We start from the raw sequence: 26,755 nt of genomic DNA, 5'->3' as shown, positions 1-26,755 counted from the left end.
CAGCCATCTCATCCTCTGTCATCCCCTTCTCCTCTTGCCCTCAATCCCTCCCAGCATCAGAGTCTTTTCCAATGAGTCAACTCTTCGCATGAGGTGGCCAAAGTACTGGAGTTTCAGCTTTAGCATCATTCCTTCCAAAGAAATCCCAGGGCTGATCTCCTTTAGAATGGACTGGTTGGATCTCCTTGCAGTCCAAGGGACTCTCACAGCTATCAAAATCAGAAAATGAACAATGATGCATTATTACCGTCTCATCCTCAGATTCCATTCAGGTTTTTCCATTGTCCCAGTAATGTCCTTTATAACAAAAAGATCCAGTCCAGACTCACACGTTGTATTTAATTGGCATGATTCTCTAGATTTTCCCTAATCTAGAACAGCCGCTCAGTCTTTCTTGAGTTTCACGACCTTGATGTTTTTGAAGATTCCAAGCCAGTTCTTTTGTAGAATGTTTTTCTAGCGTGGTTGGTTTGTCTCATGTTTCCTTATGACTGGATTCAGTTTATGTGTATTCGTCGTGTCCTTGGTGCATCCTGTTGGTGGCCTGTGATCTCATCGTTACTGTTGGTAGCTACCTTGATTGCTTGAATAAGGTTTGTTTCCCAGGTTTCTCCACTATTATATTAACCTTTTTACTTTCCTGATTAATAAGCATTTGTGGGAAGGCCTTCAAGATTATATAAAGCTTCTGCATTAATCTTTCTATTTTTTCATTTATTTGTTTACATCTGTGTGGACACATGGATTCCTGTTTTGTTTACTGGTTTATATTCCCTTACTATTGTTATTTGTATTGATGATCCAATCATTCCAGATTGGGTAGTAGGAGCCCCTTCAAGCTGGTTACTTTGTTGTTTTGTCATGGCCCCTCATTCTTTGAATATTTGGTTACTTTTTGTCACAACATGATGTTCCAGGTTCATTTGGTACTTGGTTTACCCCACCCCAGTGCAGATATACAGCTTGATGTACTTCTTTCCCAATTTGGAACCAGTCAGTTGTTCCATGTCCAGTTTTAACTGTTGCTTCTTGACCTTCATACAGATTTCTCAAAAGGCAGGTCAGATGGTCTGATATTGCCATCTCTTGAAGAATTTTCAACAGTTTGTTGTGATCCACACAGTCAAAGGCTTTGGCATAGTCAATAAAGCAAAAGTAGATGTTTTTCTGGAACTCTCTTGCTTTTTCAATGATCCAGTGCATGTTGGCAATTTGATCTCTGGTTCCTCTGTCTTTTCTAGTTAAACATCTGGAAGTTCACGGTTCACACACTGTTGATTTATTTATTTTTATTGTAAAGATATAGGTATAAACACACACTTGAATAGCTTGCTAAATAACTGCTTCCCTGGCCTTCCTACTCCTTTTCCTGTTGACCAAGCGGCTGAGCCCTCAGCTACATAGGCTCTGGTGCCTAGCTGGTGTTTTTAAATAAAACACTGAAAAATGAAGTACAGAGAAGACTGTGGAAAGTAGTGAGAAAGAGAATACCGTGAAAAACAAAAGCCATAGGATGTGATGTTCAAATTTAGACACAAGATGGTTCATGATGATTATTGGTAAATAATAAAATAGGGGACAGATTGGCCAGGACCGAAGAAACAAGAGGGCCAGGGAGCCCCATTGTGCCTGACAAAGGTGGGCATCCTCCAGATGGAGAGTCTTAATTACATCCGTTACAGTGAACATCTTCACGACGCTGTGAGCTCTTCAAGGCCAGGTGCATGGCTTCCTTATGTCTGTATCCCCACTATTTAACACTTTCTTGCATATGGTAGATTTTTAATACATATATTTGGGAACCAGGAAACTGAGCTGAGTCGGCTTACTGCTTTCAAAGCCGTTTTGGGTGATGTCTATTCATGCAGTTCATTCACTCCTCTGCCTAAGGCAAGGGTGACAGACTTCATCTCACTCTGGTGGACTGATAGTGAATACCTGGAAGCATTAATGATACAGATTTTGAGGGGACTCCCCTGGCAGTCCAGTCGTTAAGATTCCATGTTTCCACTGCAGGGAGCATGGGTTTGATTGATGGCACGGAAGAAAGGAGTGCCACTCATTCACAGTGCCACCTTGAAAGAAGGGTGGCACAGATGTTCTCTACCCCCCACCCTGGCCTAGGAGAAAGGCATCCAACAAAAAGTTAGTATTTTATAAGAAGGAAAAAAACGCAGATAGCTTGAATATTTCATTTTTTCAGGCAATTATTGGTAGAGTTCTAAAAGGATTCTTTCATTGGCAAATGTTTAACATTTAACATAAAATAATCCCTATTTTGATTTATAATGATCTGGAACCTTAATGTACATTGGTTAATGAACTGTATTTGAGGAAATTAGAGAGTAAATAATAATTTACATTACAAAATAATAATGTTAATTTCTCTTCTAGCTCTTCCACCAAAGCCACCTAAGCCAATGACTTCAGCCATTACAAATGGAATAAAGGACAGTTCTGTTTCTCTTCAGGATGCAGAATGGTACTGGGGGGATATTTCAAGGTAATTAGACTAAGTATTATAGTTGAATGGAGTTTAAAAAATAATTCTTGAGATTAGTAGTTTAGAAAAATATTTTTAATGCCCCACAAGTTGTCATTTAAAGATTACCATTTAAAAACCTGTGTAGGAGAACCTTTAAAATTTTCTAAATAGTTTTCTTCCCACACACAAAAAAAGACAAGATAATCTTTAAATTGTATGTATGGTTATTACTTTTAATACTGTATTGAGGATAGGGTTCTGAATAAGTGAAACGTACATTTAGGATAGATGTATGTGTTTTGGGATAAAATATTTATGCTTAATTTTCCCTATGTTTCTGTTTCTAAGGTAATGGTTCCTCAGTGTTTTCACACATAAAAATCAATGGAGTAGGGTTCAGGAATCTGCATTTATAACCTCCCAGTTGATTTTTATGTCTCTTCACCTCCTTTTGAGAAACAGGACTCTAGGACAGATTTGCTTTTTGGGTAAAATGTGGTTTTGGAAAACTCTGAATGTAGAGAGAAAAAAAAGATACATCTATATTTTATAGATAAATACGTATATATATTTTAAATTCAAATATTGTATTTTCTTGTTTTTAAAAAGTTATATCTACTTTTGCCAAATCAGATTTCAAGTTGCTTCTGTATTCCTCAATATGCTTGTCCTTCTCTTTCTCTTGTCTGTACTTTCCTATTACCAAAGTAGCACTCATTTATTTTTTTTCCATATCATTTTAACCATCTAAAGATGTACAGCTCAGTGGCATAAAGTACATTCACATTATTGTTCATCCTTCCCCACCCTCCATCTCTGAAAGTGTCATCTTCCCAAAGTGAGCTCTGTACTCATTAAACACTAACTCACTTTTCCTTCTGTTTTCCCCAGCACCTGCCTCCTCTTTCTGTGAATTTGACTTTTCTAGGTACCTCATATAAGTGGAATCATGTAACATTTGTTCTTTGTGTTTGACTTGTTTCGCTTAGCATAATGTCTTCAAGGTTAATCCATGTTATAGCATGTGTCAGAATTTCCTTTTTAAGGCTGAGTAATATTCCATTATATATACCTACCACATTTGAATTTATTCATTTTTATGGACATTTGGCTTTGATGAATACTTGAGTTATTTCCAGCTTTTGGCTATTGTGAATAATGCTGCTATGAACATTGGTGTATAAATGTACAAGATTCTGCTTTTAGTTCTTTGGGCATATACCCAGAAGTGGAATTTCTGGGTCATACAGTAATTCTGTATTTAATTTTTTGAAAAAGACTTAATATATTTGATATTAAACATAAAATTTAAATTTTAGCAGTGTACAAAAAAAGGATCTACTATATTTACATACTACTTAATTTATATTTTAAGACCATGTGGTTCTGTGACTCAAGTTTCTTTTATGTCCTGCCATTTTCTTTGAGTCTTCTAGTGTTGTTCCTTAAAGTCCTAAACCATCTCTGCAGAAGAAATTTTTTGTCAGTATAAATTCAAATTGGAGAATATTATTGAAAGATTGTGAACTGAGTAAATTATCCCCACTCTGATCTGACCCAGCTGCCACTGTTGTTTAAACTTAATCTTTCTAAACAGCTGCTGTTTTTTTCTGACACTCTACAAGTTCATACCTGCCTAAGGAAGCCCTAAAGGCTTAATGGAAACAGGTATTCCCTACAGACAGTTGAAACCTGGAAGAGTTTAAAAATCAAATACTCATCCTGGGATTGCAAAACACCAAAAATCAAAACAAAAGCATATCTAGGGGAGGAACTAAATGACCTCTGACAGCCCCCAGGATTCTATAATCTTAGACCCCACCTCCCAATTAGTCTTAGTGATAATATGTGAAGAAAACAACCAACACTTACATTAAAAAATTTTTTTTTTCCTATAATTCCTTTCTTCAGGGAGGAGGTAAATGACAAATTGCGGGACATGCCAGATGGTACCTTCTTGGTCAGAGATGCCTCAACCAAAATGCAGGGAGATTACACTTTGACCTTGCGGTGAGTATTTTTCAGCATTTTGTCTAGTGTTCTACTAGCATGATTTATTTCTGGTATACAAAGATTCCTGTATTTTATTTAAATCTTTATATACAAATTTCTTCATATTTTTATTTAATTTAGATACATAATTTTAGTTGTTTGGCTAACTATCTTTTTCCTACACATTTAAATATTTAAATTAATACTAAAAAGGCAACAATTTTTATTTTTATATAGCAGTAAAACAAAAAGCCTTAAAATCCCTAAATATGATGAAGTAAGATGTATACTGTTGACCTTATGAGTTAAGTAGAAGTCATGGGCACAGCCTAAAGTTATTAATGATATGCTGGGAATCCACCCCTCCAATAACTCTATTGTTTTCCTTAATCTAGACTTCAGAGAGTAAAACTCAACATAAATAAGACAATTTTCATGCCATCCGTGTGGGCATATTAGAATCTCATAAGGTGGATGTATCAGTCTATATTTACAAAGATGGGATGTATAATTAAACAGATTAGGGAAACTATATTAGATATTTCTACATTTAGTTTTAACCGTTAACATAGCCTAAGGACAATAAAAGAATCTGCCTGCCAATGCAGGAGATGTGGATTTGATCCCTAGGCTGGGAAAATCCCCTGGAGAAGGAAATAGCAACCCACTCCAGTATTCTTGCCTGGGAAATCCCATGGACAGAGGAGGCTGGCAGGCTACAGTCCATGGGATCACAAAAGAGTTGGAAATCACTTAGCGACTAAACAACAAGGACAATAAGGTCTTGCATTCTGTTTTGTTTTTTAAAAAGGGACTGTCTAAAGAATAATGGCAACGATAACAACTTCCTTGTACATTTTACATGCAGTATCTATATCAAAACAACCTTATGAGGAAGGTATCATTAATACCATTAATATTTCCATTTTATAGATGAAGCAACTGAAGCTTAAGTTGGTTAAGAAACTTGTCCTAAAGACACTTAGCTTGTAAGTGTCAGAGGACAGGTTCAAACTCAGACTTATTTGTTTCTTTGTCGCCTTTCCAGCCTAGCATCTTTAGGAAAAATAATCCCATATTTTATCCTAGAAATTTGGGATTACTATATATCAGCTTCTGGTAAAGACATTAAGAAGTTAATTAAGCTAGGACTTAAGCTGTGCTGAGGAATAATCCATGTTCTGCAGTGATTCATTCAACATAATTTTTTCCCATTCCAGTCAGGCTTCTGTCTCTACTGCTGTTCACGGACTGCTAGTCCAATGGCCACTTCTCTCTCCTTACCTTTCTGACCTCTTAGCAGCATTAGTCATGGACATGTCTTCTTAGAAACCGTTTATTGTCTTGGCTGTTCTGACATCACACTCTCCTAATGTTCTTCCTAACTCATTTGAGATTATTCCAGGGCTCAGAACTGGGCTTCATTCTCTTCTCCCAAGAGTGAGTATTCATTCTCCCAAGGTGAGCTTGTCCTGTCCCATGGCTTTAATGTACATCTTCATAGTGATGATTCATAAACCTTATCTTCTAGCTCTGACCTTCTGAATTCCAGATGCATATATCCAGTTGCCACTCAGATAACTAGAGCACATACTAATTTTAATATAGTCAAAGCAGAATTCTTGATTTCTAATGCAGCTCCCCCTACCCAAACTGTTTCTCTTCTAGTGTTCCCTTTTTTTTCAGAAACAGAACCACCATCTCCATTACTACCACTATTTTGTGCTACTCGAGTCACAAAATCTTTTTTTTCCTCACATCCAATCTGTCATTAAACAACCCCTGCCAACTCTACCTCCAAATCTGTATCCATAATCTCTTCACACTTGTCTACCATCCAAATCTAAGCCACCATTTTCTGGCTTGATATTTCATAGTTACCTCCTAACAGGTTTGAATATGCAGAAAGTTAGAGAGGAGGTTGCAGGATTAGGTAGCAACAGAAACAAAGATTTGGAGGTGAGAAACTGTAGAGTTCTGTTCTGTGAGATGCAATTCCATTTGGCTAGAGAGTAACATTTGAAGAGGGAAAAGTAGCAGGGGTCAGAAAGTTGGAAAGGGTCATGTTGAAGAGGGCCTTGAATTCTAAACTTAGGAATTTGTGTTTAATATTGTATGGAGGCAGGGGGAACCATTTCATTTTTCAATGGGGATGTTTTACAGTTAGACTGTGTTTGAATAGAAAAAATAAAAAAGGATAGAGACTAGTAAGGAGTTAGATGGCTGTTATGAATTGAGAGGGAATGATGTTCTAGAATTAGGTTTATTCTTTAATCATTTAATATTATTAAGTGCCCACAGTGTTCCAGGAAAAGAAAATACTGGACAAGCCAAAAATGGTTTCTTATCTATAGTGTTTATATTTGGGGGTTGGTTATAGTCAGGGAGAGGGAGACAAAAGAAACCAAAAAAAAAAAAAAAATGAAATAGTTCCCTGGTGGTCCAGTGGTTAGGACTCTACGTGTTCACTGTGGGGTTGGGAAATAAGATCCTGTAAGCCATGTGACACAGCCCAAAAACAAAAGACATAACAAATCACTTTGTTGTACACCTGAAACTAACAGAATATTATAAATCGGCTATAGTTCGATTAGAAAAATGAAAAGATATAATTTCACAGTATATAAAGGGCTATGTAGGGAATACATAAGGTTATATGATAACAGAATATGAGGAAAAGAATTTCACCAAGTTTTGAGGAGAGCCTCTCTGAGGATATGACCTCGGAAAACTGAAGTATTATAAAGAGCTGGCCAGAAAAGTGTTCCCAGGAGAGGGAACAGAAAACGCAAAGACACTGATTTTTGAAAGATCTGGTGAATCCAATAAATGCAGACACTGATGTTCCTGCTTTCAGTGTGAATCAGAGTAGTAGGAGATGAAGTTGAAAGTGGGAAAGAGCCAGATGCAAAGAGCCTAATGAGCCATGGTAAGGAATTTGAACTTTATTTCTAAGTGCAAAAAAAAAAAAAAAATTAATAAAGGGTTTTAAGCAGGGCAATGACATGATCAAAAGATTGAATACACGATTACCTAGGATTGTGGCTCTAGGAAAGGAGTTGAGAATCAAAGTAAGAGGCAATGTTGAGCTGAGAGCTAAAGGGATTTGATAATAGAAAAGGTATGAGGTTACGGAGGAGTTAAAAGTGACTGTGGTTTGAGCCTGCTGGGCTTAGAATGAATGTGCCATTTATAGAAATAGGAGAGTCAGGAGCAGTTGATTTTTAGCTGCTTCAGAACTTCCAGGTAAAAATATATCTAGAGTACAGCTAGAAATTTATGTTTAATGCTTAAGGGAGAATATAGGGCCAGAAAAAGATTCAGGTACATATCTACATAGAATAATTGGAATTTTAAGGAAAGAGTTTATATAGGAAAAAAAGGGTGGAGGACTGAAGGCAAATTTTTTTTAGGGAATAAACTGTGTAGCAGCAGGATGGAGGCAGAGAAAGAACAATTAAGAGGTTGAAAGAAAAGAGTAATGTCACAGAAGTCATAGAAGTATGAAATATTAAGAAGGAAGTGGGAGTAGAGGAAAGAAAGGGAGTGTGGAAATTTCAGTCACTGCAAAGAATCTGAGCCTGGGATAGAGGGGGAGAGCAGAGTCCGAATTTGGTAAAAAGTCACTGGTGACCCTCAAATGAGAGAAAAGAGCGTGAGATCAGACTGCAGACAATAGGTGAGAAGAAGTAGAGCTTTTTCAATTCAGTTACCATTTAAAAAAATCAGCAAATGGTATTTATAGTAGAAAATCTGGATAGTTAACAAATCTTTAGGAATCTGATATATGCCGGCATTGGACCAGGTGCTAGGATGTAAGGAGGAGTAGCAATGTTCTTCTGTTAAGAAGGTTACAGCATGGGAGAGACATAATTAAAAACCCACTATTCCTCAGTTCCTTCATGTCTTTACTTCCTTCTCTCTTTAAAGTTAACAGTCTAATATTAAAATAACCTTGTTGAGTATATCCTTTCTCCAGACTTGTGCCTCTCTCCCTTGTAGTAGTCGTCTAAATATTGATATATTCCAACACTTGTTAAATTCAACTCTCCATCTGTTTTTTGCCTATACCCGGGCAGCTGAATGTGGAGAAAAATACATCATGCAGACTGTTGTGCAGTCACTAAGTCCTGTCCAACTCTTTATGAATGTGTGTATGCTCCGTCATGTCCAACTCTTTGCGACCCTATGGACTGCAGCCCACCAGGCTCCTCTGTCCGTGGAATTTTCCAGGCAAGAATACTGGAGTGGGTTGCCATTTCCTACTCCAGGGATCCAACTCTTTACCACCCTATGAACTGCAGCATGCCAGTCTCGTCTGTCCTCCACTATCTCCCAGAGTTTGTGAAAGTTCATCATATCCATTGAGTTGGTGATGTTGTCTAACCATCTCATCCTCTACTGCCCCCTTCTCCTTTTGTCTTCAGTCTTTCCCAGCATCAGGGTCTTTTCCAATGAGTTGGGTTGTGACTGCCAATCTTAAGTGGGCATTTAGTACTGCCCCGCTGAATTTACATTTTCACAGTCCCATTTGCTCTCTTACTTTTCCTAGATAATAATTTCACATGTTCTTTTTTTCTCTTCAGATCAACAACCCACATCCCTCCCTTTTAACTAAAGAAGTTGCTTCCTGTTTATCTGAGGGTATGGAAGCAGTTAGAAGAGATCTAATTCCATCATGCTCCTGTTGCTACAGCCATCAACATGAATGTGAATACTCTGCCTTTCTCCTGTTCCAGTGATGACTGTTCATTTCCTTGTCCAGGATCCCGTTGTGGATGAGATCCCATCTCATCCCATCCCTCTAACCTACTCAAGGAATCACCCTAGGAATTATTTTGTTCTTTCTTATGGATCAACAGTTTTTGTCTCTACTGAGCCATTCCCATAATAATATAAATATGCTTTACAATCTTTCACTTAAGAATAATAAAGAAAGAAAATTCCTTTGACTCTCTTTTCAGCTGTTTCCCTATTTCTCTGCTTCCATTTACAGCAGTATTCCTCAAGACAGTTGTCTGTAGGCATTTCTTCTTCCTCTTCTTTCATTCTCTTTGATCCATTCCAATCGGTCTTCCATCCTTACCATTCTATTGACACCATTTGGTCAGGACCCCTTAGTGATCTCTGCTTTGCCAAACCCCAAGATCATTTACCCAGTTGATCCTATCCTCTTTGACAAAATGCTTTTTTAAAAAACAGGGTTTTAAGATACTGTTTACTTCATTAATTGCTCTATCTTGGTTTCCTTTCTCATCTCCCTGACCACTAAACATTGGTGTACCCCGGGACTTAGACCTCAGACCTTTTCTCTTATTCAACTATGTTCATCTTCAAATAACATCTATAGGCTGACAACTCCTGATTTTATACATCTGGCCCAGAACTTGCTCCTGAACTTTAGATTCCTTACGTAGGCTGCAGGATCCTCTGCTCTTGGATGTTCACTGGGCATTTCAAACGTTAACAAATCTAAAGTTAAAGTGCTTTTTTCCTCTTTAAACATGTTCCTTTTATATATATCCTCCTTCTTTCTGATAAATGACAATTCCATTCTGACTGCTTAAGATAAAAACCATGAGATCATCTTTACTTTTGTCCCCTTTCATGCCCATATCTAGGCCACAGCGCATCCTGTCAACTCTATCTTCAGCATATATTCAGAATCCCACCATTTCTCAGTATCTCCACAGCTACTACCCTTGTCCAAGACACCATCATGTCTTGCCTAGATTATTTTACTAGTCTCCCAGCTGACCTTTCTACTTCTACCTCTGCCTATTTTGAATGGTCTTATCAACTTAGCAGCTAGAATGAGCCTTGTAAAACACAAAATAGATGATGTCATTCTGCTCAGACTTTCTTGTGTTCCCCATCTTAGTCAGCAAAAGCAAAAGCCATTACAGTGATCTACAGGCTATTATATGATCCAGGTTCCTTTTACTTTGCTTCCTACTACTCTCCTTTTTGCTTTTTTTAGCTCCAGCAATGCTGACCTCATTGCTGTTCCTGGAACATGCCCAGCTTGCTTCTACCTCAGGCGCTTTGTACTTGCTATCCCCTGTCTGGAAAACTTCTCCCCCAGATATCTGCTGTGCCAGACTGCTCCCATCATTTAGGACTCCGCTAAACGTCGCCTGAGCAGAGTGATTTTCCTTGTGCAGCATATATGAAGTAGCCATTTCTCCACCCCCAGAATAATCTTTTTCCTTGGCTCTGTTTTTTTTTTTCTAAAGGACCTATTACCAGATGATATATCTAGTTGTTTATTTTTGTGTTCTATCTTAGTGAAAAATTCTTTATCCTCTTTATAAAAATGGGGATATGTTCCACCTGTTCCTAAACTGGAAGTTCTGTGAGAGCATGGACTGTATCTGGCCTGTTTATCACTGTGTCCACTGTGCCTCATACAGTCTGGACATATAATAGATGTGCAAAAAGTTTTTTTGAATGAATAAGTACCTTCTAGTTTTCCTCTAGCAGAAAGAGCAGCTGGCATTACCCATACCCTCCATGGCTGTATGCATGGGAATACACCTATAGAAACTGCTTATGATTAGGTGGTCCTTCTACTGTAACGTTTTATAGGATAGTTCTTCATCCATCTAAACTGACCATCTAAGCATTACATTTAAATCGTCCACGGATTCAAACCTATTGTGTTTGACCTTTTACAAATCCCAGTGCTTCATTTATCATGTGTAATGGCATGGCATAAAGAGATAAAGAAGCATATTTTCCCCCCATTAAGTCGGTATGCTGCTATAAGAACAGTTGAGTGAGAATTGTGCAGTATTTTGCTATGATATAATGAATCAGTCTGCTCTGCTTTTAGATTATACCTTAGGGGACTTGCAAAACATGGCCATTTTTAAGCTTTGGTTATAAATTATCTTTTAAGGGACCATTGGATATGTCTCAGTAAACAAAAGTGGTCTAAAGTATTCAAGCATCTAATATAAATGGCTCTTCAAAAGCTATACTTTGTAAAACAGTTGAATGACAGTTGAATCATTTACATATTGTGATGCCTAAATAAATAGTCTTTCCAAGTATTATAAGTGAATCTAAAAGACAAAGTAGTGTAGGGTGCTGGATTAATTACTCAGTTATAAATCATTCAAGGAGCTTAATTATGTTTGTGCATTAACAATAAAACCATGAGTGTTGTGTTGGTATATGTGTGACAAATGGTTATCACCCTCTTCATATAGAGATTGCTTCTGTGTCCCTCCAGAGACACACTACCACATATCTTTAGATCCTGAAGAGATTGTCTCTGTTCTTCTTGATACAGAATTTACAGTAAAAAAAGTGGTTCAGAAAATAAACAAAAGATACACTTTACTTTTGTTTTAGTTTGTTTTAGTGATTATTTTTGTTAAATTTGTTGATACTGAAAGTTGTGTATGTTGACCTTTAGTAACCAAGATACTTTACAGACAGAAGAAATAATTGTAAAAATAATATGTATACTTCTACACATATAATATATGCCTTTTCACCCATTCCAGTCTTGTTAACATAATAAAACTTGTTTACAATGTGACACCAAGCTTTCATATCTCCAAGTGAAAGAGTACTTCAACGGAATTTTTTGGGAAAAAAAAATCTACAGTTATGTCTTGTTGTTCACAGGAAGGGAGGCAATAATAAGCTAATAAAGATTTATCATCGAGATGGTAAATATGGCTTTTCTGATCCTCTGACATTTAATTCTGTGGTGGAGCTCATTAGCCACTATCATCATGAATCTCTTGCCCAGTACAATCCCAAACTTGATGTGAAACTGATGTACCCAGTGTCCAGATACCAACAGGTAGGTATATTACATAAGTTTGGGATTTTTTTTTTTTTTGGCTGTGCTCTGTGGCATGTGGGATCTTATTTCCCTGACCATGAATCAAACCCATACTCCTACAGTGGAAGTGCAAAGTCAACTACCGGAGCACCAGGGAAGTCCTGTGGTTACACAGGCTCTTAATAGCTAATCAGCAAGTCATTATTTAACAACATCATTTGATTCTAACTTACCAGGTTTATTAGGAAAAAAAAAAGAAGAAATGCTAGATGCTTAAATTTTCCTACTTAAGATTTAAGATATGTTTAGAACTTATTTTGTGACTACTATTCCTTAATATCTTGTTGCATGTGTTTGTTAACTTTATGATACAGGATACTCGGGGCTGGTGCACTGGGATAACCCAGAGGGAGGGTATGGGGAGGGAGGTGGGAGGGGGGCGTTCAGGATGGGGAACATGAGTACACCCGTGGCGGATTCATGTCGATGTACAGCAAAACCAATACAATATTGTAAAGTAATTAGCCTCCAATTAAATAAATTTATATTAAAAAATAAAAAAATGTTTGTTTCCTATTTATATTTCATTAAAACAATTTTAAGTATTACCTATTTTGATGTGATCTTAAGAGGTTGATCTTAGTGTTAACAAAAGGATTTAGTGGTTTCCCATACTTGATACTAATACAGTAGCTTAAACTTACAGCAGAAATACAATTTAAAAATAAATAGTTGTGGAAAAACCCATGTTTTAGAAATATTGGCATTCTTCATTTCTTTTGTTTACCTATATAGGATCAGTTGGTAAAAGAAGATAATATTGATGCTGTCGGTAAAAAACTGCAGGAGTATCACTCTCAGTATCAGGAAAAGAGTAAAGAATATGACAGACTATATGAAGAATATACCAGAACATCCCAGGTTAGTATATTTTTGTTGTTTAGGCCAGTAAGTAGGCGGTAAGGCTTACAGTTATCTTGGATTTTCTATAATATTATTATTTTCCATAATTCACTTGACAGTCTTTATCTGCCTTGATATCTTTTTTAAGCTAAAAAAAACTTATTGAAGTATAGTTGATTTACATATATAAATTCTTATGTATATAAAGATTTTTATGTATGAATTCTTTTTCAGATTCTTTTCCATTATAGGTTGTTTCAAGATATTGAATCTAGTTCCTTGTGTTATACAGTGAGGCCTTGTTTTAGGCTTCCCTGGTGGCTCAGAAGGTAAAGCGTCTTCCTGTAATGTGGGAGACCTGGGTTCGACCCCTGGGTTGGGAAGATTCCCTGGAGAAGGAAATGGCAACCCACTCCAGTACTCTTGCTTAGAAAATCCCCGGGACAGAGGAGCCACGGTAGACTACAGCCCATGGGGTCGCAAAGAATTGGACATGACTGAGCGACTTCACTTTCGCTTTGTTGTTTAAGCTATCTTAGTATCTCTTTTTAAAAATTAAACCAAATTAATTTATTTATTTATTGACTGTGTTGGGTCTTTATTGCTGCACTTGGGCTTTCTCTGACTGTGGTGAGCAGGACCATCTCTTGTTGCAGAATACAGGCTCTAGGTGCATGGGCTTAGCAGTTGTGGCTCACAGGCTTAGTTGCCCTGCGCCATGTGGAGTCTTTCCAGACCAGGGATCAAATCTGTGTCCCCTGCATTGTCACGTGGACTCCCAACCACTAGACCACCAGGGAAGTCCAGTACCAACTTAGTATTGAAAAAGTTTTCAGTAGGGTTTAAACACTGTATATGCTCCTATACATTTTTATTCCTTCCCCCTTATATTGTTATCACTACTGATTACATTGTTATACATTGTCTGCCCATTAGCATAGATTTATAATTATAGTTTTATACATTTGTCCTTTAAAACATATAGAACATGGACAGAAGAGCCTGCAGGCTGTAGTCATAGGGTTGCAAAGAGTCAGACATGACTGAAGCTACTTAGCATGCACGCAACCAAAAGTACAAAACTACTGGCTTTTATATTTGCTTATGCAGTTGCTTTTATCAGTGTTCTTTCTTTATTCATGTAGCTTTGAATTACTGTCTAGTGTCCTTTCATTTCATCTCAAAGGAGTCTCTTGAGCATTTTTTGTAGGGCAAGTCTTGGGGTAACAGACTCCTTTAACTTTTGTCTATCTGGGCTTATCTTATATAATTTCTCTTCCTTCATTCTTGAAGGACAGTATTTCTAGTTACAGAATTCTTGGCTGACAATTGTTTTCTTCCAGGGCTTTAAATATTGCCCACCTGCTGCCTTACGGCCTAAATATTTTGGATGGCAAATCAGCTATTTTTTTATTTTTTTTATTAGTATTTTTTTATTGAATGCCATTTGTATATGACAAGTCACTTCTTTTTTGCTGCTTTCAAGATTCTCTCTTTGTGTTTTGACAATTTGATTACAATTGTGAAATACTTAGATTTTTTAAAAATATCTTTGTCTGTAGTTTGTTAACTGTTGAGGGTTAGTCATCTGTGAGCTCTTCCAGTATTACTGTGCTTCATGGTGCCTTGTTTTGACCCTAGAATTAATGTTCTTGATTCTCAGCCCCAAAGCCCTTGATCTTGTTTCTAAGCTAGTGTCTGTGGTGTGCAGTGTAAATGCAGAGACTGCACCAGGAGCCTCTGGACTGGAGGAGTTTATTAGGAGATGTTGGCCTGAGAGAATTGCAGGTTAGGTGTGTGATACAGTGCTGACTAGGGGAAGGTGTGGGATTACAGTGGTCAGAGTTACTGTGATGGTCCATTTTTCTTTGTGAGGTGTTTGGTTTCTTTTTTTTTCAGATTTTCTTTTATTAGCTAAGTAGTTATTCAGAATGACTGTAATAACCTTTTTTTCCCCTCCCTATCTGATGCTTGTGCTGTGTCTGTGGTGTGACTGTGTGTGTATGCTGATTTTTACACTGCAGATTTCAGGTTTTCTGTGTTCCTTTGCCTCTTCTAAGTGAATTATCAGTGATGAGACTAGTATTTGATTTAGAATGGAGAAAAAGTTACTGAGGTTTCTTCAGATTGAATCAACATAAGTGGTCAATGTTAGGGGATGGTGAAATTATCATACATATACATATATATAGCTATTAGAAGAGTTTTCAGAAATTACTTTAAAACTTGATTTTTAAAACATACAAAAGTTATATAAATATATATGTTAAATATAAATATTGCTGAATTCTATGAATTATATCACACAGCATGAAAGTCCTCATTCCCCAGAGGCAACTACTGTTATTAAATGCTTCTAAGGAATTCCTCATGACCTCAGAAATGCTAATGATGTAGCTTCAGGTAAAGGATGGGAACTTAAGTATAGACAGACTCTCTCATAGGACATCAGTAGATTTTAACATAACCAGTTTTAGAAAATAATTTTCCTAAATTCCAATTTAGTTCATTTTATATTTTTAAGAAAGGTAATCTGTGTGTGTGTGTGTGTGTAAGAGGGGAGGGGGAGAGAGGGAGAATCAGGTACAAAAGATTAGTGCAACCATCCAAAAATATGTATTGAATACCTAGTCTAGGTAGGAAACGATTTTTGACTCCAGCTATACAGAGGGAGTAGTGAGGCCTTATTTTGCAGAAGTGAAAGGTTCTCTGACATATTTGTTAACTGTAATGTGCATTAGTCAAAATGGCATGCTTTAATCCCTTTCCTCTGCATCAAATAAAGCAGTGATGGGTTACTCTAATCGTGTGGGTGAATTTATTTAAAGGGCATTGTATTACACTATGTTTAATCTCACAAAAATATTAAGTAAAAGACTCAAAAGATATATGAGTATATTCTATAAGGTACAAAACCAAGCAAATGTTAACATTTTCATTTTGACTAGGAATATAAAGTGGTAAGGTTCTAGGAGAGCAGAAGTTTTCAAATTTGTTATGTATCCTAAATGCTTCAAATAATGCCTGCAATATTGTTGTTGTTTATTCGCTAAGTTGTTTCTGACTCTTTGAGAATCCATGGACTGTAGCCCACCAGGCTTCTCTGTCCATGGGATTTTCTAGGCAAGAATTCCAGAGTGGGTTGCCATTTCTTTCTCCAGGGGATCTTCTCAACCCAGGGATCAAACCCGCGTCTCTTGCATTGGCAGGCAGATTCTTTACCACTGAGCCACCATTCAATTATTTGTTGAATGAATTTATGCAAGATAATGAACCAAAGCATTCCACCTTTGTCAAGAGCCTGAAATCAGATCTCAATGTGGACTACAGTTTTGGGGAAGGTTAACACTTCTGTGAATGGAGGTTAGAAAAAAATAGCCACCATTGCATATGGCTTTGGCTTGTGTAGAGTTGCATTTCTTTCTTATCATGACTGGAGAAAACAGAAAACTCTACATGTTGCACACATGCCCAATAATATCCTCATATTTAACAGCAGAATATGAGTGCTGAGCAGCTGGTATGAGACTGGGTTCTGGAAGTGGAATCCCTGCTTAGGGAACTGGGAATGGGGCTGGATGGAGGCAATCAAAAAAGCCAGAAGGCCAGAGCTAGAAGAGGGCTAATTTCTGTGTGAGAATTGAGAGTGCGACCTGAGATGGGCCAAGCGGAGAAGAGCCTTGGAGGCTTAAAGCTTTGGGAGGTAGAAGAGAGGGAGGGATCCAGAGGGATCCAGTGATTAACAGTTTAGGAGAGACAATGAGTGTTAAAGGGAGATCAAAGAACTGACCTCCTCCATTTGTGTTACAGTGTTTCTAAATGTTGTAGACCTTCTTCATGTTTTCTTTTTCTATAAAAGGAAAGATTTCATTTTAGATAAAATCTAGTTTGCTGTGGTGTAATCAGATTCTTCCCAGAGAATGGGAAGAGATGGTGTACCCAGAGTCAGAGTTGGCACAGAGTGAGAATAGGCTGCATGTGGGGATATTTACATCTGGATTACATATAATTATGAGGCAAAGTGATAGGATTTAGTGATGGTTTGGAATTAGACACCAGAATTCAGCCATGAGATCATTGGTGATCTTGGAAAGAGTAGTGTCTGTAGAATGGTGAGTGCAGAAGCCAGAAAAGAGTCAGTTGGAGTATGAATGAGAGATGAGGAACGAGAGAGAGCCCATATAAACAATTCTTTTCAGAAGCTGAAAAGAGAAATCAGGATTAAGGAACTTTATTTTTTTTCAAAGTGGTGTTAAATTAGAACCTGTGTGAGAAGGAACCTTAGACTGGGAGAGTGAATGTTGTGAGAGGGACTAGTTGATATGATATGAAGTACCAGAGGAAGGGACAGGAGGTAAGACCCAGAGAAGAGAAGAAGGGGTAAGGTGGGTTACAGTTTTGATGGTAGGCATAGTCGCATTGTTTGTTGGGGAGCTGCTGCTTTGGCAGTGACACCAAACATTATTTCTTTTGCTGCTCTGCTTGCCAACACACACAACAGTCAGACTGTTGGTGTTTTCTTTGAGGATCTAGGGCCAGAACTTTAATCAGTTCAGTTCAGTTGTTCAGTCATGTCCATTTCTTTGCAACCCCATGGACTGCAGCACCCCAGGCCTTCCTGTCCATCACCAACTCCCAGAGTTTACTCAAACTTATGTCCATTGAGTCGGTGATGCCATCCAACCATCTCATCCTCTGTCGTCCCCTTTTCCTCCTGCCCTCAATCTTTCCCAGCATCAGGGTCTTTTCCAATGAGTCAGTTCTTCGCATCAGGTGGCCAAAGTATTGGAACTTCAGCTTCAGCATCAGTCCTTCCAATGAACATTCAGGACTGATTTCCTTTAGGATGGACTGGTTGGATCTCCTTGCAGTCCAAGGGACTCTCAAGAGTCTTCTCCAGCACCACAGCTTTGGCGCTCAACTTTCATTATAGTCCAACTCTCACATCCATACATGACCACTGGAAAAACCATAGCTTTGACTAGACGGACCTTTGTTGGCAAAGTAATGTCTCTGCTTTTTAATATGCTGTCTAGGTTGGTCATAACTTTTCTTCCAAGGAGCAAATGTCTTTTAATTTCATGGCTGCAGTCACCAACTGCAGTGATTTTGGAGCCCCCCAAAATAAAGTCTGTCACTGTTTCCACTGTTTTCCCATCTATTTCCCATGAAGTGATGGGACCAGATGCTGTGATGTTAGTTTTCTGAATGTTGAGTTTTAAGCCAACTTTTTCACACTCCTCTTTCACTTTCATCAAGAGGCTCTTTAGTTCTTCACTTTCTGCCATAAGGGTGGTGTCATCTGCATATCCGAGGTTATTGATATTTCTCCCAGCAATCTTGATCCCACCTTGTGCTTCCTCCAGCTCAGCATTTCTCATGATGTACTCTGCATGTAAGTTAAATAAGCAGGGTGACAATATACAGCCTTGACATACTTCTTCCCCAGTTTGGAACCAGTCTGTTGTTCCAGCAAGTTCTACTTGTTGCTTCTTGACCTGCATACAGATTTCTCAGGAGGCAGGTCAGGGGGTCTGATATTGCCATCTCTTGAAGAATTTTCCGCAGTTTGTTGTGATCCACACAGTCAAAAGCTTTGGCATAGTCAACAAAGCAGAAGTATTTCTGGAATTCTCTTGCTTTTTTGATGATCCAGCGGATGTTGGCAATTTGATCTCTGGTTCCTCTGCCTTTTCCTCCAGCTTGAACATCTGGAAGTCACGGTTCATGTACTGTTGAAGCCTGCCTTGGAGAATTTTGAACATTACTTTGCTAGTGTGTGTGAGATGAGTGCAATTGTATGGTAGTTTGAGCATTCTTTGGCATTGCCTTTCTTTCGGATTGGAATGAAAACTGACCTTTTCCAGTCCTGTGGCCACTGCTGAGTTTTCCTACTTTGCTGGCATATTGAGTGCAGCACTTTCACAGCATCATCTTCTAGGATTTCCATCACCTCCACTAGCTTTGTTCATAGTGATGCTTCCTAAGGCCCACTCTACTTTGTACTCCAGGATGTCTGGCTCTAGGTGAGTGATCACACCATCATGATTATCTGGGTCGTGAAGATCTTTTTTTGTATAGTTCTTCTGTGTATTCTTGCCACCTTTTCTTAACCTTTCAAGGGAGCCAAAACCCTCCACCATATTTGAGAATTGTAGAATTTATAGCTAAATATTTAGATACAGAGATTCCAGTAAGTTTACAGTACTACTTGAGATATATATGATATATCCTCAGCTATATGAAGCATCACAAGGTTCTAGTGCCCCTCATCTGCTGATTCCCTTATGTTCCAGCCCTACTGAGCAATTGCAGTCTTTTAAGTGGACTTTTAATATCCACTTAAAAGTCATGCCATGCCATCTGTGTGCAATGCTGAATTTTCTTCTCCTACCCCAATTCTTTAAGACCTAACTCTGATGTTGCCTCCTCCATGAAGTCTCTGTAAAGCAATAAGAAACTAATTCACCCCACTTTATTTCCTCTATCATGACATGAAACAAAACCTTATTAGAGTTCAGAAATCTGTTTTGCCTGTGTATTCTGAATCTTGGAGGGCAGGCCCCTTTTGTGACTCTCTTTAACACCAGATGATACTGTCTGTGTAATGGATTCTCAGTAATCATTTGTTGAAATTAATCAGTCAAATTAATCAATTAATAGTTTGTTGAAAATAACCAGTGAAATTATTCAGAGCTTTCCTGGTGGCTAAGTGGTAAAGAATCCTCCTGCCAATGCAGGACACATGGGTTTGATCCCTGGTCTGCGAAGATCCCACATGCCGCAGAGCGACTAAGCCCGTGCACCCCAACTATTGAGCCTGTGCTCTAGAGCCAAGGAATTGCAACTACTATGCCCATTTGCCACAGCTTCTGAACCCTGTGTGCCCTAGAGCCTGTGGTCTGCAATAAGAGAAGCCACCATAATGAGAAGCCCGCATACTGCAACTAGAGAGTAGCTCACTCTTGCCACGACTACAGAAAAGCCCAAGCAGCAAGAAAAGACCCAGCATAGCCAAAACTAACTAAATAATAAATAAGACAAATAAAATTATTAAAAAAGGAATTAATCAGTGCTAAATAGTTGATGAATTGTCCCATAAGCATTGAAACTTTTAAACTTATAAACATTTAGGATTGCAGTCTTTCTAGAACTTTACACATATTTTCTTGACTTTCTAAAGTAAACAAAATTTAACCCTCTTTGAAAATTTTAGGGGAAAAAAAAAAAAGAAAATTTTAGGGGAGTCATGATTCAGATGCTAAAGTGTACAGATACCCTCAGAGCTCATTGGAACATGGAGGACCACTTACCCTAGTGTGACTGGCTTAGCCTCCTGGGCTTCTGTTTTGTGGTGTTTTTAGTTTTTAATCTTACTTTGCATCTGATTTTAGCAGCTTTCTTCCCCTTCCTCATTTTCTATTTTTAATGAGATGAATGTACTAATGAATCTGTTTCAAAAATGACATGCTTTGGAAATGAAGTAAGACTAAAGAGACTCTGTAAGGCTTTTCTGGAAAATAAGGTTTTGCATGCTGGTGCATGAACTCTGTTCTGTCTCTTCACTCCATCAGCACTTTTTAGGGGTCAGTACTGCATCGGTTACAAGGGAGGAACTTTATCTTGTCTTCAGGGTATGCAGGGTTAATCTCTTAGCAGCTCAGAGGCCTTTCTTTCTTTGGTTCTCAGCTATATTTCAGGTAATAGTTATTTTTCTTTTATTTTAGGGTTTTAATGATATATTTCATATATAAATAATGGTAGCAGGGTCTTGTTTTGGCCCCCTTAATTTGATCTCATATGGAATCATAATTAGAATTTTAAGATTTGTTTTAAGACTAAGGTTACAAAAAGAAATACAAAGATAATGAAGTGTGTTTATCTTTTTTTGTCTTATAGGAAATACAGATGAAGAGGACTGCAATTGAAGCTTTTAATGAAACAATTAAAATATTTGAAGAGCAGTGTCATACACAAGAACAACATAGCAAAGAATATATTGAGCGATTTCGAAAAGAAGGGAATGAAAAGGAAATTGAACGGTAAATCTACCTAATATCTCCAAGTGCATCAGTGAGCCAAGACGTTTTTTCTTCTTTAATCATCTCTGTCATGTCTGCTTTTACCTCCTCAGACTTGACAGTCCTGCCATATGGAGTTACTTGCTGTTCACACTGATGGTACCAAGCTGAACCTCTTTCTTCTGCATTCTTTCTCCATCCTCCTAAATTGTTGACCCCTTTAGCCCTCAGCTTAGACATGACTTTCTAGAAAATTTTCTCTGATTCCCTAGACTGTTTTAGGGGCTTCTTGTCCACATTTCTGTAGCATCTGATCCTGATCCTTACTGTAACATTTACTGAAAGTCACACTCACAGAACTGTGTGCTTATTGAGTGAGGGTGGTGGCTTATTTTCCTTCATAGCTTCAGAATGTGTTACAGTATCTGAGAGTACATAGTGGTGAATGGAGTTAATAGAAATGCTGAGGACTGTATGCCTGACCAGACGTGGCAGGTGTGGGAGAAGCCAAAGATTATTCCTAGATTTCTGGTACTAGTGACTAAGGGATGGTGTAATTCACCAAAATGGGAAGTACATGAGGGGAGTTTCGAGTGGGAACCAGTGAGTTTTGAGGTTCCTGTGAGAACCCAAATGGAATTGTCTGAGTGGTAGGCAGTTGGTTATTTGGATTTGGAACTCTACAGAAAGGATTTGAGGGGCAAAAGTGTGTAGATTATGGTAGATTATAAGGATGAGATTACACAGAGAATGAGAAACATGAGAAGTATTGAATCTGGCACTTAATACTGGGAACCTTTATCAAGCAAATTTAGTGGAGTGTTAGAAAATGAGCCAAGTAACAGCGGGTTGAGGGGTGCAGAAGTAGATAATAAACCTGAATCATATGAAGGGAAAAGCAAAATTATTGCTCATATCAGCAAGTGTTAATGAACTTTTGTGCCTAAGAATAGTACTAAGTGCTGTGAGGCAGTGTAGCTTAATAGCTTCAGTTCAGTTCAGCCACTCAGTCCCGTCTGACTCTTTGCCACCCCATGGACTGCAGCACGCCAGGCCTACCTGTCCATCACCAACTTCCGGAGTTTACTCAAACTCATGTGCATAGAGTCGGTGATGCCATCCAAGCATCTCATCCTCTGTCGACCCCTTCTCCTCTTGCCCTCAATCTTTCCCAGCATCAAGGTTTTTTCAAATGAGTCGGTTCTTTGCATCAGGTGGCCAAAGTATTGGAGTTTCAGCTTCAGCATCCATCCTTCCAATGAACAATCAGGACTGATCTCCTTTGGAATGGACTGGTTGGATCTCCTTGCAGTCTAGGGGACTCTCAAGAGTCTTCTCCAACACCACAGTTCAAAAGCATCAGTTCTTCGGCACTCAGCTTTCTTTATAGTCCAGCTCTCACATCCATACATGACTACTAGAAAAACCATAGCTTTGACTAGACAGACCTTTGTTGGCAAATTAATGTCTCTGTTTTTTGGGTTGGTCATAACTTTTCTTCCAAGGAGCAAGGGTCTTTTAATTTCATGGCTGCAGTCACCATCTGCAGTGATTTTCAAGCCCCCCAAAATAAAGTCTGTCACTGTTTCCACTGTTTTCCCATCTATTTGCCATGAAGTGATGGGACCAGATGTCATGATCTTAGTTTTCTGTAAGTTGAGTTTTAAGCCAACTTTTTCACTCTCCTCTTTCACTTTCATCAAGAGCCCTTTTAGTTCTTTGCTTTCTGCTATAAGTGTGGTGTCATCTGCATATCTGAGGTTATTGATATTTCTCCAGCAATCTTGATCCCACCTTGTGCTTCCTCCAGCTCAGCATTTCTCACGATGTACTCTGCATGTAAGTTAAATAAGCAGGGTGACAATATACAGCCTTGACATACTTCTTCCCCGATTTGGAACCAGTCTGTTGTTCCATGTCCAGTTCTACTTGTTGCTTCTTGACCTACATACACATTTCTCAAGAGGCAGGTCAGGTGGTCTGATATTGCCATCTCTTGAAGAATTTTCCACAGTTTGTTGTGATCCACACAGTCAAAGGCTTTGACATAGTCAATAAGGCAGAAATAGATGTTTTTCTGGAACTCCTGCTTTTTCGATGATCCAGTGGATGTTGGCAATTTGATTTCTGGTTCCTCTGTCTTTTCTAAATCCAGCTTGAACATCTAGAAGTTCACAGTTCACATACTTTTGAAGTCTGGCTTGGAGAATTTTGAGCATTACTTTACTAGCGTGTGAGATGAGTGCAATTGTGTGCTAGTTTGAACATTCTTTGGCATTGCCTTTCTTTGGGACTGGAATGAAAACTGACCTTTTCTAGTTCTGTGGCCACTACTGAGTTTTCCAAATTTGCTGACATTTTGAGTGCAGCATTTTAACAGCATCATCTTTTAGGATTTGAAATAGCTCAACTGGAATTCCGTCACCCCACGAGCTTTGTTCGTAGCGATGCTTCCTAAGGCCCACTCTACTTTGCACTCCAGGATGTCTGGCTCTAGGTCTGTGATCACACCATCATGATTATCTGGGTCATGAAGATCTTTTTTGTATAGTTCTCCTGTGTATTCTTGCCACCTCTCTTAATATCTTCTGCTTCTGTTAGATCCATACCATTTCTGTCCTTTATCGAGCCCATCTTTGCATGAAATCTTCCCTTGGTATCTCTAATTTTCTTGAAGAGATCTCTAGTCTTTTCCATTCTATTGTTTTCCTCTATTTCTTTGCACTGATCACTGAGGAAGGCTTTCTTATCTCTCATTGCTGTTCTTTGGAACTCTGTGTTCAAATGGGTATATCTTTTTCCTTTTCTTCTTTGCCTTTTGCTTCTCTTCTTTTCACAGCTATTTGTAAGACCTCCTCAGACAACCATTTTGCCTTTTTACATTTCTTTTTGTGTTTAATGGCTTAAACCACGGGCTTAAATTCTGTGCATGCATGCTGAGTCACTTCAGTTGTGTCCAACTCTTTGCGACCCCATGGACTGTAGTCCACTAGGCCCCTCTGTCCATGGGATTCTCCAGGCAAGAATACTGGAGTGGGTTGCCATGCCCTTCTTCAGGGGATCTTCCTAATCCAGAGATGGAACCTGTGTCTCCTGCATTGACAGGTGTGTTCTTTACCACTAGCGCCACCTGGCTGTGTTGCCTTCACTGAGTTACTTAACTCTCTGGACTAGTTTCTTTCTCCATAAAACTGTGGATAAAATCTTGTTGAAATGCTCTGAGGACTAAATAACACACACACACACACACACACACACACATACACTTTATGGTAGAGAAAGCTGTGTATGTGTGTGAGTGTGTGTGAGTGTCTTGACATTACAGTACCAACAAGTGACCATTATTAATAATGAAGAAATGGAAAAGAACTTGTAGATTAGTTGCATAGGGAGTTAAAGTATCATGATGAAGTTTTAATGGTAATATACAACTGTTTATTATCGAGTGACAAGTGAGTAATGTGGACAGTTGTTGCCTTAGGGTTCAGAGCACGGCAAAACTTTGTGTGGTGGAAAAGCTTAGGGCCATCCTCTACTGAGTGCTTTACCAAGATGTCCCGGACACTGGTCCTTTTACATGTTGTGAGCACATTTAGTTCACATAGTAACCCAGCTTTACTTGTTCAGTCATGGCTGGGGCCAGGGCCCAAACAATGTCGTCCGGATTCTCCTCATTCTCTGTCTGTTGGCTCAGTTTTCTTCTGTGTTGGCTTCATCCTCAGGCAGGCTTTCCCTTCAAGGCAGGAGTATAAACTGTTGGGAGACTAAGAATCACATGTTAACAACTTAACAATCTCAGTGGAAAGAGAGAATCTGTCTACAATATTGCTAGCAAGAGCCCTAGATTTGACTGTCATTGGATTACTTTGTGTATTATTCTGATTTCTGAACAAGTCACTGTGGCCTGAGGCTGGGATAGGATGGAAGAGAACACTTTTCTTGGCCAGGAGGGGTTGTGTGATGTTCACCAATGAATCTGAGATGGGAACAGGAGCCCTTCGCTACAGGGAACATGACAGTGCTCTTCCCAGAGGGGTGAGAATAAAGATGTGCCAGGCAAAAACAGCAGATGTCCACCGCATTGAGGGTGTTAGACCGTGTGCATGCTGTAGAACGCTTCTGCTTGGTTTCTGTTTTAACCTTAATATGTCAAATATTTTCACAGAATTATGATGAATTATGACAAGCTGAAATCACGTCTGGGTGAGATTCATGATAGCAAAATGCGTCTTGAACAGGATTTGAAGAAACAAGCTTTGGATAACCGAGAAATAGATAAAAAAATGAATAGTATCAAACCTGACCTGATCCAGCTGCGCAAGATCCGAGATCAGCACCTTGTGTGAGTATTCTGGGCCTGTGGGGAGGACACCCTGGCACCACCTGATCCTGCTGCACGAGAGACATTAGAGGTAGAAGAAGAGATTTGTAATTGAGACCTGGCCAGCGGGACTGTAAGAATTTAGGAGAGTGGTCCTGTTAGTAGTAGGGTGTTACAGTCAACTAAAGTCAAGCGTGTGGGACCGATCAGGAGGTAGGGCTGTAATCCATACAAATGAACAGTGATGGAGCTTAAAAAGTGCAGATTAATTAAAGTTTGCCTAAAACACAAAACCCAGAATCTTTGGTTACCTAGAAAAACCGTAGAAATAGAAATTACCCCTGACAGGCAAGGAAACTAAAAGTGGGAACCTGCAAGTAAGTATACAGAATAGTCCATTGAAGAGTTTTTATTTTTAAGGGAAAAATTCTCTATTTAAGTAATAGAAATATGTGCGTGGATTTATCTCTGGGCTTTCTATTTTGTTCCATTGATCTATATTTCTGTCTTTGTGCCAGTACCATACTGTCTTGATAACGGTGGCTTTGTAGTAGAGCCTGAAGTCAGGTAGGTTGATTCCTCCAGTTCCATTTTTCTTTCTCAAGATCGCTTTGGCTATTCAAGGTTTTTTGTATTTCCATACAAATTGTGAAATTATTTGTTCTAGCTCTGTGAAGAATACTGTTGGTAGCTTGATAGGGATTGCATTGAATCTATAAATTGCTCTGGGTAGTATACTCATTTTCACTATATTGATTCTTCCAATCCATGAACATGGTATATTTCTCCATCTATTAGTGTCCTCTTTGATTTCTTTCACCAGTGTTTTATAGTTTTCTATATATAGGTCTTTGGTTTCTTTAGGTAGATATATTCCTAAGTATTTTATTCTTTCCATTGCAATGGTGAATGGAATTTTTTCCTTAATTTCTCTTTCTGTTTTCTCATTATTATTGTATAGGAATGCAAGGGATTTCTGTGTGTTGATTTTACATCCTGCAACTTTACTATAGTCATTGATTATTTCTAGTAATTTTCTGGTGGAGTCTTTAGGGTTTTCTATGTAGAGGATCATGTCATCTGCAAATAGTGAGAGTTTTACTTCTTCTTTTCCAATTTGGATTCCTTTTATTTCTTTTTCTGCTCTGATTGCTGTGGCCAAAACTTCCAAAACTATGTTGAATAGTAATGGTGAAAGTGGGCACCCTTGTCTTGTTCCTGACTTTAGAGGC

General features: G+C 38.5%; 1 protein-coding gene across 2 annotated transcripts in view; it reads left to right on the top strand.

Moving 5' to 3' along the window:
- Positions 1 to 26,755, top strand: part of PIK3R3 (phosphoinositide-3-kinase, regulatory subunit 3 (gamma)) — a 109,522-nt gene that overhangs the window by 61,301 nt on the left and 21,466 nt on the right. For both annotated transcript variants that reach the window (XM_010847867.1, XM_010847866.1), the window contains exons 2-7: positions 2,395 to 2,503; positions 4,397 to 4,495; positions 12,116 to 12,296; positions 13,074 to 13,199; positions 21,081 to 21,223; positions 25,368 to 25,544. In XM_010847867.1, the coding sequence (XP_010846169.1) occupies positions 2,421 to 2,503; positions 4,397 to 4,495; positions 12,116 to 12,296; positions 13,074 to 13,199; positions 21,081 to 21,223; positions 25,368 to 25,544 (809 nt within the window). In that variant the 5' untranslated portion in view covers positions 2,395 to 2,420. The remainder of the gene's footprint in view (positions 1 to 2,394; positions 2,504 to 4,396; positions 4,496 to 12,115; positions 12,297 to 13,073; positions 13,200 to 21,080; positions 21,224 to 25,367; positions 25,545 to 26,755) is intronic.

This window comes from Bison bison, unplaced genomic scaffold, assembly GCF_000754665.1.
Source record: "Bison bison bison isolate TAMUID 2011002044 unplaced genomic scaffold, Bison_UMD1.0 scf7180017864256, whole genome shotgun sequence".
In the NCBI taxonomy this organism is placed as follows: domain Eukaryota; kingdom Metazoa; phylum Chordata; class Mammalia; order Artiodactyla; family Bovidae; genus Bison; species Bison bison.
The sequence above is the reverse complement of the archived record's forward strand: the minus strand, read 5'-3'. Positions and strand labels throughout refer to the sequence as shown.